This window comes from Lepidochelys kempii, chromosome 3 (genome assembly GCF_965140285.1).
Source record: "Lepidochelys kempii isolate rLepKem1 chromosome 3, rLepKem1.hap1, whole genome shotgun sequence".
In the NCBI taxonomy this organism is placed as follows: Eukaryota; Metazoa; Chordata; order Testudines; family Cheloniidae; genus Lepidochelys; species Lepidochelys kempii.
In genome coordinates, this window is record NC_136382.1 from 122,207,236 (window position 1) to 122,220,686 (window position 13,451).

General features: G+C 39.2%; 1 protein-coding gene across 1 annotated transcript in view; it reads left to right on the forward strand.

The window, feature by feature from the left end:
• Positions 1–13,451, forward strand: part of IGF2R (insulin like growth factor 2 receptor) — a 90,686-nt gene that overhangs the window by 62,653 nt on the left and 14,582 nt on the right. Inside the window, exons 32-40 of the mRNA XM_073337840.2 lie at positions 720–846; positions 1,394–1,519; positions 4,603–4,865; positions 5,987–6,199; positions 7,279–7,428; positions 10,979–11,140; positions 11,819–12,023; positions 12,503–12,649; positions 13,212–13,446. Coding sequence (XP_073193941.2) covers positions 720–846; positions 1,394–1,519; positions 4,603–4,865; positions 5,987–6,199; positions 7,279–7,428; positions 10,979–11,140; positions 11,819–12,023; positions 12,503–12,649; positions 13,212–13,446 — 1,628 coding nt within the window. The remainder of the gene's footprint in view (positions 1–719; positions 847–1,393; positions 1,520–4,602; positions 4,866–5,986; positions 6,200–7,278; positions 7,429–10,978; positions 11,141–11,818; positions 12,024–12,502; positions 12,650–13,211; positions 13,447–13,451) is intronic.

Genomic DNA, 13,451 nt, shown 5'->3' on the forward strand with positions numbered 1-13,451 from the left:
TGGTACTACCAGTAGGGTTTTATCTTGCTGTGATGCATCCACTCTTTGGGGGTGGTGCAAAAACCCTTTTGTGCAATTGGATTGGAACTGGCTATGGGAGCTAAGTAAGGAGTTGAGCTCCTGATCTGAGACTCCTAAAATTTGAGTGACTGACCAGAAAGGTCTTTTTCATGTCTAATATGCCTGCTAGTGCAGAGTTATTCTCTATAGTACATAGTCCAACATTTTCTCTAGCTTTCAAACATACTCAGCAGTGGAGTTTCCATTACTTGCTGTGGGAAAGTATTATACAGCTGAAATAACCTTTCTTCTTGAAGAAGAATCCCTTTCCTCCTGCCCCGATATATGAGCTAAATGTTCCTTTTTAATTTATCTTGTTGCACAAATATATGCCACCTTCTGTGTTCACACCCTAAAAGTATTTACAGATTGTTACCTGGCTCCCACCTCTTTAAGTCATCACAGCCCACTCCCCCAAGCTGTGTTCTTTAAATCTCCTCATGCCATTCCTCTTGCCCATCGCCACTTCTGCCTTGTCAGTATGAAATGTCCAGAACATAATATAGGAGTCCAGGTGCTTTCCCACCATAGTGGGACTAGACGGATTTGGCCTAAGTGGTAAATGCTATAAGGATAGTCTGTCACATTTAAATGTTTGACGTGCCTGTGTGAAGATACTTTGATTTTTTTTTTTCTCTTTCAAATCTTCTGTGTTTCAGGAGTCTAAGCCAGAATTAGTAACTGCTATTGAAGAATGTGAATATACTTTCTTATGGTTCACTGCTGCTGCATGTCCTCTGAAAAGAAATATGCAAAATGACTGCAGAGTAACCAACCCTGCTACAGGTAAGGGACACATGACCACTTTATGCTCATGGCATCAATGTGTTCCAGATGTGTTAGAGCCGCTGGAAACTGTATTGCATTTGTACTCTGTTAGCTGTCATTGCCAGTAACAACGAATGAGGAGAATGGGAGGTCCCTGAACCCTGGTCAGCTTGCCCTCGTTCTGCCAGATGTGGCATGAGAACTCTCAGGTGCTGGGAGATGAGGGTTGTTTCCCCTCACCTTCTCTAAAGGGGAACTGTTTTGAGGTGAGTGGGAGAAATATTGTGTAAAGAAACTACCATCTCAGCCTCTTGGAGATGCTTGGTCTATCATGAATGCTACTGGCAGACCCTGAACAGATTGTTGCCTCAGAAAATCCCAGTATTGGATTCCTCTTAAGTAGCTTAAAAGGCAAATAATTGTCAAAACTGGTAGGCATCCTGTGGAGTTGGGGGAGTGCTGGGCTATCATTCTTAAGCATCTCTTTAAAAAGCCATTGTTTGACTCAATTTTATTTATTTTTGATTCTGGAAAAGGAGTAAATTCTTCCTTGTTCTCCCTGCAGGCCATCTCTTTGACCTAAATTCTTTAAAGAGAGAGTCTGGCTACACTATCTATGACAGCAAGAGAAGTAGAACACTTAAGTTAAGTGTTTGTAACGAAGCTAAAAGCCCATGTGGTAGTGGGGTTGGTAAGTTTTTTGTTTTTTGTTTGCTTTTTTCTGAATTTGCCTTCTGTGCTTGAATATAGTATGCCACATCACTAACAATAGATCAGTCAGTGAAACTCTTTGCTTAAAGAAAAACCTATTTTTCCTCACAGTATTAAACACCAAAACATACAAGTGGCAGGAGATAGTGGAATATAATGCATTAATATGTGGGGGCGATAGAGGTAGCCTGGCTGGGACTCACTGGTTTAAAAAAAAAAATCTTGACAATCGTAAGAAATGTAACACATTAGGAATGGAGTTAGAAATGGACAACATTCCTCTTGGAGAAGTGAGGGTTATTCCCCAGTCTCTATCTGAACAGAAGCCCTTCTCTCTGGACCATGGAGACAGACCCGTAGATCTGGCTGCAAGCAGGGAATAGGGCCAGTCCTTTGTGGAATTCTCCAAAGTTCTCAGCCTCTGGGCATGTGCAGGCTCTATGGGTCTCTGCTTGTGGCAAGACTTGGGAATTGACATTGAGCACTCTGTCTTAAAAACAAAAAACAAAACACTTGGCACTTGGAACAAAAGATATGGTTTGGTTCCCAGAAGATGGAAATCCGCTTCTCTTTAAGAAAATTAAACCTTTTTCCCCCCCTTCCTATCGCTTATAAACAGCTGATTGCAAAACTGACCAGAAACACTGCAAAAAATAAACAGCAGAAACTCCGTTAAACTGTTCTAAGTTGTGGCGCGACATGCAACAGTCACCAATATAATCCATTTACATTTATTCAGCCAAACTATTAAAGAAGCAGCTGTGACTCCATTTCAATTCAGTGAGACTTTATTGACATGCAAGTTATACAAGTGCTGCCAAACTGTAAGAGACCCCTTAGATATATATTGTGACCCTTCTTCCAACAACCTCAAACTGCACTCAAATTTAAGGAAATAAATGCACGTTCCTGTATGTTAGGAAACCAGTTACAAGGCATATTGGCTATCATTAGATTGAAGAGCATTTCTGCCGGTGCATTTAGTTACACCTGGGGGAATTCTGTGCCTAAAAAATATGCGCACAATATTTTCAAATTCTGCATATTTTATTTGTCAGAATAACACAATATTATCATACCAGTTTCAATTATTTTTGGTCATTTATTTCAAAATATCTGTCAGCAAGTATGTCTAACAATACAGACCACAAAAAAGATTCAGGAAATGTTTTTTGACAAATAGATTCCTTACTAGGCATATTAATACAGAACTCTGAGTAATAATTGATTTAAAACGGCAATACAGAACTGTATTTCCCGCACCCCTCCAAAGCAGTGCAAAGGCTTGGGGGAGTTGGGGGAAACAGAGGAGCTGAGGGAGAGGGAAGTAATTGCTGGGGAGGAGCCTGGGTGTGAACTTGTAGGGCTGTTGGGTATGGGTGGGGAAAGTATGGAACAGGTTTTTTGGAAGGTGCGGGGAGGGATTATTAGGGAGCTTCCCCCATGCAGACCCTGGCTGACACCTAGCCTCTCCCATTCAGTCAGGCACATCTGCCTCTGTGCCCTTCCTCATGTGTCTGTGCACACCCCCTCCCCAGCCCTTATGAGCACCTGTCTGACCCCCTCCCCCAGCACGCCATAGCTCCCGTCTCCTCCTGACCAGCACTGCGAAGGCAGCTCTCTTCCCTTGCTGCGGGAGCAGCAACTTTGTTCTATCGTCACAGCGCCCTCTGGTGGGAAAAAGGCAGAACTGCAGCAACATTTTGGCAGAAGCTTTTTTTCTGCATGAAAAAATAGAAATCTGCAGGGTACATTAAATATGCATGCACGCAGTAGCACAGAATTCCCCCAGGACTAATTTAGTGCATTTAGTATAAATGTAATCCACACTAGGTATTAATCCCATCCCTAAACCAAACCTCCAGTGGTGACCTAATAAGAGGATGTTTAACTCTTTATGTAGCAGATTAATCTGGTCCAGAAGACTGACAGTGTTCTTCTCTCCTATTAAGTGTCACCTACAGTAGTAGGTAAGGCATTATCTACCATGTAGGTTTCAGAGTATCAGCCGTGTTAGTCTGTATTTGCAAAAAGAAAAGGAGGACTTGTGGCACCTTAGAGACTAACCAATTTATCAGAGCATAAGCTTTCGTGGGCTACAGCTCACTTCATCGGATGCATAAAGTGGAAAATGCAGTGAGGATGTTTTATACACACAGACCATGAAAAAATGGGTGTTTATCTTTTCAAAAGGAGAGAAAACTATGGGATTCTAATGGGGGAGGGGGTGGGGAGATAGAGCTCTCCTCTCCCAAACAATCTTTAGTCGATGAGACAAAAACCGCTCTCCTAGAATTGAAAAGGGAACCAACACTGATGGTCCACACTTCACGGATCCATTTATGGCTAAGTATCACAGCGTGTCTGGTATGATGGCCTCTGCTACTCTGTGTGGCTCCATATCCTGACCTATAGTGGCTACAGTAGTACCCCATCAGAGCTCTTGCAGTCTGCCAGATAAATGTGTAATTCCACAAAGGAGGACAGTTACACCATCACTTCAAATGTTGTCTGTCTGTCTAACTGCTTTGAGTAATTTATAGTGATCTCTGTAATATAAAGAGATACTAATACCCAAAGGGTTTAACACCCATCAAATGGACAAGTAACCTACCTTATTTCATCTTAGACAAAAAGTCTGTTTCCAGTTTTTCAGTGGCTAATGTTCTTTGCACCCTTATAATTTAAAAGAAGCAAATGGCTAATTCTGAATGTTTGCGGGGAGATGAGGAATGGGTGGTGAGCCCTAGGAGTAGCTATACTAAAACTTTTGCCTGTTCTACAGCCACCACTCCATTTTTATGCTTGTAAAATGTTATTTAAACATAGTGGTGCAAGTAGTTGATACCATATTGAGAGGGGGTTTTTTAAATTGGAAAAATTTAAAAATTGTAAGCCTCGTTTAGGGAAAAAAGTAGTAATTCAAAACTCTTTTAGTCCTAGTTTAAGACCACTGTAAGATTTAAGGAACAATTGTAATTTACCATACAAATACACGGCACGATCAGATTATTCATTTTCTTTCCTAGCCAATAACTTTTGTCCCCATTTTACTTAATTTAGGTGCCTGCATCATTGGTGATCAGAAGCCAATTAATGCTGGAAGACTGAGCAAAATGTTGATTTATGAGGATCAGCTGTTGAAACTTGTCTACTCTGGGGGAGATCCCTGTCCTGCAAACTCTGAATTGAAACACACAAGCTATTTTAGCTTTGTGTGCAAGTCTGATGCTGGAACTGGTAGCCAACCTGTGCTTTTGTCCTTTGATGAGAGGACATGCACCCATTACTTTTCTTGGCATACTTCTTTAGCTTGTGAGGCAGAGGTAAGAAAATCAACAAACGTCTCTCTTTGATACAGAAACCACAGACACAGTACAGTGGAAAAAACATTTTGCTTCTTGTTAGCATTGTCCTGATGTGGCAAAAGTGGTGGTGGTTAAAATTCTACATTTCAAGGGAAAGGTCTCCTCTTGTGTAGTACCCTAACTTATAAAGAAGTTCATAGCAGAAGTGTCTTTTTAGCAATAAGTGCAGAGAGTATAATTTGTGCTTACAGTAAAAGGTACGAGTCTGCTACCAGGTAGTACTTGTAAGCAAAGGATTTCTAGTTTTGGTGCTTATTGACCAATCTGAGAGTACTCTTAACAAGAACAGAAAAGGCATTTTCAGATGTTAACCTCTGAGTTAATGTGACACACTTTGATAGCTTCTAAGCTAACTCATTTCACTATTGAGCATCTTTGTCTTGAAAGATATGCCATAGCTGAAATAGAAGTTATGGGCCTGTTGCAGGAATTTCACGGTGAGGCTCTGTGGCTTGTTACGCAGATCAGGTTAGATGATCATAATGGTCCCTTCTGGCCTTAGAAGTCCATGAATCTGACCCATTTTGCAGTTGTTGTTGCTTTTTTCCTAGCTACCATTCAAAACCCCAAAACATTCATATGATTTGAGAAACATAGAAACTCTGATTCTCTTGGTGCCTGAAAGTATAAACACGACGAGAACAAGTGTACTCGATTGTACAATGAAGAAAAAATTACTCCATTGGAATTAAATGGCTTAAATACTGTACTTGAAGTGTACTTCCAGGACTGATTTTGAGATTGCTGCTGAGTTTGCTGACCCTTTGAGACATTTTTATGGCTATCTTCACTAAGAAATTACACACCAATGCTTCATTTCTCTTTTTCTTAGTGGCAAACCTGGGCCCTAAGTCATAAACATTAAATAATAAAATCCCATTTCCTCTAACAAATATAAATTATGTAGATTACTGTCAGTAGCTAAGCAAAGAGTAACAAGTGCAGTTTTACTCAGAGACTCTCCAAACTGAATTTGAAATTTAATCCCACTTGAAATTAATTCTGGCCAGAGGGAGAAAAGGAAGTATCATTGCATAATAAACCGTTCCCATAAAGGCATCACATTTGTTTTCTAACAGGTGAAATGCTCCGTGATGAATGGCAGCTCAGTTATTGACCTCTCCCCTCTGATTCATCGAACTGGTTATTATGAGGCATTTGATGATGATGATTTAACTGACCTCACTCCAGATTTCTATATTAACATCTGTGAGCCTCTGAATCCAATCACAGATGTCAACTGCCCACCTGGAGCTGCTGTCTGCATGGTTCCTGTTAATGGACCCCCCATAGTAAGTATGGTGTAACTATCAGCACTGAAATATTTTGAGATTCTGTAACTCAGAAAACTTCTTTGAAGAACACCTCTTACCCCAATGAAACTGGTCTGATTATGAGTTTTGGGGGAAAGGTTGATTAAAACTACATCTGCAAAATCCTGCCCCATCACATCATTTGTCACTTCTCCCCAAACTGTGTCCACGTCTTATGTCCCCATGGCTATCCTCTGAGTTGGAAAGATCCACTGGCATTGCAGACTTCTGTCTCCTGTGATATATACCGACAGCTCACACTGGGATAGACCCAAAACGTTAGCCAAACATGTCTCATTCGTGGTTTATATTTAGCAGTACCTACTAGGTGTTCGGATTGGTGAGTAGAAAGCTTTTAAGTAACCGCCTGTATATGGTGGAGAAAAGATGCTAGCCATAAAATTAATAGTGTGTCCTAAATATGAAGCGGTATGTGTCCCAGTGTGTAGTGAAATGTAACTACAGGTGAATTACCTTCAAACACTTGACTACCAGATATCATGGTTTGCAAAGCAACAGTTGAAGGTGAAATCAGATTTGAAGGTGATGGTAACTCCCCACCATAAGGGAGGTTGCTAGGGATGTTGAAGTTTTTCTCTTGCTGAATCTTAGTGAAGATTAACTTACAAAAATGTGCATCAAGAGTCAGTAAAGGCTGTGAGCAAATGAAGCTAGTATTTTAAATGACAAAATTTCTTTACTTGAGACTTTGGATGCTTCCATGATGGCTTATAAGAAACCCGTTTGTTACTTTGAAAACAGCACTCTTTCTTGGCCTAACGACACATCTTGCACACAAGATGTGAAATTTTGTTGGTTTATTATGTGCTATTTTTTTCAAGCTTACCCATTTAACATAGTGAGTGGTTATCTTCTGTTTTTAAGATCTAATCAAAGTACATCCAAGGAGAGCAATTGTTATAGGGCATGATTTTCAGAGGTGCTCAGTACCTCTGTTCTCATGTAAGTCAATGGAAGATGCAGCTACTTGGCTCGTCTGAAAACTGGGGCTGTAGTATTTAATGTGCTGTCATTAATCAATGTTTTTGCTCATTTAGGATATTGGTCGCATCACTGAACCTCCAAAAATAAATCCCGCTGTAAATGAAGTTTATATCACTTTTAACAGTACAACTCCTTGTGAAGGAGACAAAATGTTAAACTACAACTCTCTTATTGTATTCCACTGTAAAAGAGGAACAAATCTGGTAAGAACTCTTTTTTATATATTTTACAGTGAAAATACATATTTGTTTAGTGTAGGAAAAGGAACAATATGAAGTGTATCGCAAAATGCGAAGTAACCAATGAGATAGTGTAAACTTTGCTCTTCCGTAGTGAATTTCTATTTTAAACTCCAACCAAAACTAGTAAGAAGGGGAGGGGAAAAAAGCACTTCATGAAAAGACAGCAAGTATGTTTTGCTTCAGAAGAGAGCTCACATTTTATGGCCTGAAAGAAAATTAGTCCTTTCTTCAGTTATATTAAGATACATATTTTTAGGCAGGCGGCAAATTACGCAAGTTGCAAGCTATCTGAGACTTTGCTGAGTTAATTAGTTTAGTGGTAGCTTATTGTTAACATTTTAAACTTCCTCTTAATACTGTCTCTGATCAGCCTTAGCCCTGTACCAGAAGGAAGGAGTGGAATTTTTGCCTCTTGGAGGAAAACGTTAGAATTTATTTGAATGTTTCCTTTGTACCCTGTGTGCCATTTTCCCCAATTTAAAGACCAAAGATACTTTGTTATGAAATGTTAAAGCTGTCTGGTTAGGCACTCAGGACAGGAAATGTAATACATCTTAAATGTTCTTCTAATATAGGTGTTCAGTTACATTTAAAAATACACATTTTTATATTAATACTAGGGCTGTCAATCATAGTTAACTCATGCGATTAACTAAAAATAAATTAATTGCGATTAATCACATTTATAACAATAGAATACCAATTGAAATTTATTAAATATTTTTGGATGTTTTTCTACATTTTCAATATTGATTTCAACTACAACACAGAATACAAAGTGCACACTGCTCACTTTATATTTTGTTTACAAATATATGCACTGTAAAAATGCTAAACAAAAGACAGTATTTTTCAATTCACCTCATACAAGTTCTGAAGTGCAATCTCTTTATTATGAAAGTAGCTTACAAATGCGGATTTTTTTGGCCTGAAAAACAAAACAGTGTAAAATTTCAGAGCCTACAAGTCACTCAGTCCTACTTCTTATTCTGCCAATCGTTAAGACAAACCAGTTTCTTTGCATTGATTGGCAATACTGCTGCCTGCTTCTTATTTACAGTGTCACCTGAAAGTGAGAACAGGCGTTCGCATCGCACTTTTGTAGCCAGCATTGCAAGGTGTTTTATGCTAAACATTTGTATGCCCCGTCCATGCTTTGGCCACCATTCCAGAGGACATGCTGATGATGCTTGTTTTTAAAAAAAAAAAAAAAAAAAGTAATGCGTCAATTAAATTTGTGACTGTACTCTTTGGGGGAGAATTGTACGTCTCCTGCTCTGTTTTACCCTCATTCTGCATATATCTCATGTTATAGCAGTCTTGGATGATGACCCAGCACATGTTTGTTTTTTTAAGAACGCTTTCACAGCATATTTGACAAAATGCAAAAGGTACCGATGTGAATTTCTAAAAATAGCTACAGCGCTCGACCCAAGATTTAAGAATCTGAAGTGCCACCCAAAATCCGAGATGGACGAGGTGTGGAGCATACTTTCAGAAGTCTTAAAAGAGCAACACTCTGATGCGGAAACTACAGAATCCAAACCACCAAAAAGAAAATAACCTTCTGCTTGTGGCATCTGACTTAAGTGATGAAAATGATCATGCATCAGGTCTCTGCACTGCTTTGGATTGTTATCAAACAGAACCCATCATCAGCATGGAAGCATGTCCTCTGGAATGGTGGTTGAAGCATGAAGGGACATATGAATTTTTAGTGCATCTGGCAAATAAATAACTTGCGACCCCAGCTACAACAGTGCCATCCAAACGCCTGTTCTCACTTTCAGGTGACACTGTAAACAAGAAGCAGGCAGCATTATCTCCTGCAAATTGTAACCAACCTTGTTTGTCTGAGTGATTGGCTGACCAAGAAGTAGGACTGAGTGGACTTGTACGCTCTAAAGTTTTACATTGTTTGTTTTATTTTTGAATGCAAGGTTTTTTGTACATAATTCTACATTTGTAAGTTCCACTTTCATGATAAAGAGATTTCACTGCAGTACTCGTATGAGGTGAATTGAAAAATTCTATTTTTACAGTACAATATTTGTAATAAACAAATATAAAGTGAGCACTGTACACTTTGTATTCTGTGTAATTGAAATTAATATATTTGAAAATGTAGTAAACATCCAAAAATTATTTAAAATAAATGGTATTCTATTGTTTAACAGTGCAATTAATCGCGATTAATTTTTTAATCACTTGACAGCCCTAATAAAGACTAAAGCTGGTCAGAAAAATATTGGTGGAGATATTTTTCTGTCAAAATGCTTTTTTGTAACTGTCTTCCTCCAAAATTTTGTTTAGGACCAAAAATGAAAAGTTCCAAAAATGTCAAAATGGGACATTTCAGCATTATCAGAACATTTCAATTTTTTTTTTGGAACTACTTTCTCTTAAACTCTTTATTTATTATATCTAATGTATTAGAATTATAAAACAAGTTATGGCAATCAGAAGACAAGAGGAAGTGGTAAAGATCAAACTCGGAGACACAGAACTGGAACAAGTGGGAACATGTGTGTGCCTTGGAGGACTAGTACTGAAAAATGGGAATTGTGAAGATGCCATAAAATGAAGAATCAGACTTGCTACTACAGAGTTCAGAAAACTCTCTACAAGATCTGGAAGGCTAAAGACATTTCAATAAATACAAAAATCCATGTACATGAGACCACTATCATGCCGATACTGCTGTACAGGTTGAAATGCTGGAGTATGAGGAAGGCTGATGAATGAAAGATTTTGACTACAGAAATGAACTGGCTGAGGGAAATACTGAGAGGTTCAAGGCAGTGGAAAACAAACAAACAAAAAATGATTAGGGCAAGAAGATAAGAATATGAGAAAATGAAATAACGCTGTTACAGACGAGTCAAGAAAAACAACTATAATGATTTGGACGCAAGTTAAAGAGAGACCCGGAAAGGATGCAATGCACAGCTATCCACACCAGAGTGCAAGGAACCAAGAAGATGCTGGATAGATATTGTGAAGAATGGTGTAGAACAGAGGTTCTGAACGAAGTTGTGAAGCTAGTACACAACAGAAAGTGGTGGAAAGACTTCATTCAGCCCTATTGTTGCTGTTGAAGTGACTGATAGGAATCGAAGAAGAATATAAAACAAAAGTCAAACTCTAAAAAAACACCCTGAATTTTCCTTTGGAGAATTTTCAAACTTTCAGTTTTTGTTCTGATATGAAACAAAGCCAAAATTTGGAATCTCAAAATACTTTGCAAAACAGCATTTCTGTCTTCCACAGAGCTCTAGAAAGGCATGAAAATGGGTGTTATGATGGAATAATTTGTTGCTGGTGACTGACATCTTACCATTTTGTACTGGTGGTAGTCCTGAGCCAAGGAGTTAATAAAAACAGCCCTGCCATCAGGAGTCTTCTCTCCTCCTGCTCCCCTCCCTCCCTCCCTCCCTCCCCCCAAAGATAACTAGAAATAATTAAACCCACACAGAGTTCATTGTAATGCTTTTGCTGTGTTTTGTAACAGGGCAAGCCAAACATGATACGAAAATCTGACTGCAGTTTCGTGTTCGAGTGGGGTACTCCTCTAGTGTGTCCGGATAAAGTGGACATGCTGGGCTGCTCTGTGACTGATGAGCAGTTAAACTACACTTTTAACTTGTCCAGCCTTTCTGGACGCTCATATAAGGTAACATTGACACAGTGTTGGGGCTATTGTTGTTATCGGAAGTGGGGGGGAATAGCCTGCGTGGAAACCAAAGCAGTAGTAATCATTTGAATAAGTCATGTGAACTGAGGAAATTGAGATGAAGAGGCGTGTGCATTACTTTTTTGTGCCATCTCCAAGAGCCACTAGCGTTAAGTTTATGGTGCTGTTCCAGGCGGCAGCCCCTATGGTGCCAGGAGACAAAACTATGTACTAGTAGCTCTAGTCCTTCTCTCATAAAATGCTTATTACTAGACATGCGAAATTCTACTTGTCTGGGATATTCCCCCCCTCCCCCGCCCCTCCAGTGAGGAAGCACCGTTAACTTTTCCGTTATTAGGCATTGTAATGTTTAAAAAATGGATGTTTGTTAACAGGCCAATCAACTTTCATAAAACCTCCTGGGTGCTACAGTAATATTGAGTTTTGCAAGGCTGACCTATTAATGTGGCTCAGTACAATAAAATTTTAAATTGTAGGGTGTATTTCTTCCCTATGGTCTTGAAACGATTTTCTGTAAAATAATGTCCAATCCCTGTCGTCTAAACTTTTCAAAGACTTCAAGTATATAAAGGACGTGGGTAATTCTCAGAGTATTGACTGTTGGGCTCTAGAGTGTGTTATCTTCGTGACATACGGTTCTCTTGTGGATGCCTACAGGTATCTTCTGGATCCAACAGTTACCATGTTGGGGTGTGTGCTGAAGCAGATGTGCCCCGGGGAAAATGCAGAGATGGGGCAGTGTGCCTGGTCTCTGAAAATAGTGTCACTTCATTTGGAACCCTAAAGGAAATGAAAATGGATTACAGGCATCAGGACGAAACTGTCATTCTGCAGTATACCGGGGGTGATCGGTGCCCTCCAGGTGAGACCCTGTAACTGGCTGTAGGTAATTTACATAAAAAATGGTCTGGTCCCATTAGGACATGGAGCAGCTGAAAAACTGCCAGGAAAAAACAGTTTAGCAATAGGAGGATGTAATCCTGGCTCTTGTATAATTAATTATCTTAAAAACATAAAACATTATGCTCTATTACTGACCTCTGAAATGAAGTTATTTACCTATGTTCAATACAGCCTTTGCTATATATGTCAGTTTGAAATGGCTCCATGAAGGCCCTAGCTGTTTGCCCAGAAAGTTAAACTGTGTATCTCTTTGCAAGGTCATCTGATTGCATTTAGACGTGATGTTTCTGTATTTGTGCCTGAATGCTGGGCTGATGGATTTTTAAAACAGAACCGAGTACAAAATCTCGAATTATAAACTGCTGTTGATTTATTGCCTGGCATTACACATGGCAACTACAGAGCATATGTCTCAAGGGGTGTCACCTCCATTTACAGTGACTGAAAAAGGTGAGCTTTGCGTATTCCCCTTCAAATACAAAGGCCAGAGCTATGAGGACTGTATTGTGGACGAAGAAAAACGGCGATGGTGTGCCACAACTAAGGACTATGACAAAGATGGAAAAGGGGGATTTTGTGGAAATGGTTAGTAAGAACTTCATTTACTGGAGATATGAAATGATGGGTGTGTCTATTGAGCCTGATTCTCAGTTTAAACCAAGGCTCTTTTTACATGACTCTTGCAGTACAAGGATCATTTTGTGTGTGTGTCGTTTTCCCTCCCTCCTCTCCAGTACTTTTGATGTGTGGGTAAAAGTCCTTTATGATGAGAAACTGTAACATGAGACAACAGTGTGCAATTTAAAAAAACAAAAACCCTAATGCCAAAAAATGGTGAAAACTATTTTACCTAATAGTTGATTTTCCCATTAAGCTGGAGATAAAGTAAAGACTATATATATATTTTTTTTAATCAGCCTAATGAACTAAAGTAATGGTACATCAAAATGATTGTGTTCTGCCTATTATGTGAATTTAACATAGGTGAGATAGAAACAAAAGTTCATATTTCTTTAATGAGAAGCTATGCTTGATTTAGAACAGTTCTCCACTACTGTCTAGAGTCATAATTATTACACTGCACAGTCCACACATACGTTACAACCCCTGAAGAGTTTTTTCTCTCCATTAATGTATCTCCACATAGCAACTGGGAATCGAGAAGCTACTATTATTTTCAAGTGCGATGACAATGCTGGGAATGGGAACCCTCAGCTCCTGAGCGAGACACTTGGCTGTGCTGTGACCTTTGAATGGAAAACACAGTTTCTTTGTCCTCCAAAGAAGATGGAGTGCAAGTTCATCCAAAAGCACAAAACCTATGATTTAAGAGTGCTCTCCTCACTGACAGGATCATGGCTTTTTAATTACAACGGGATTGCGTGAG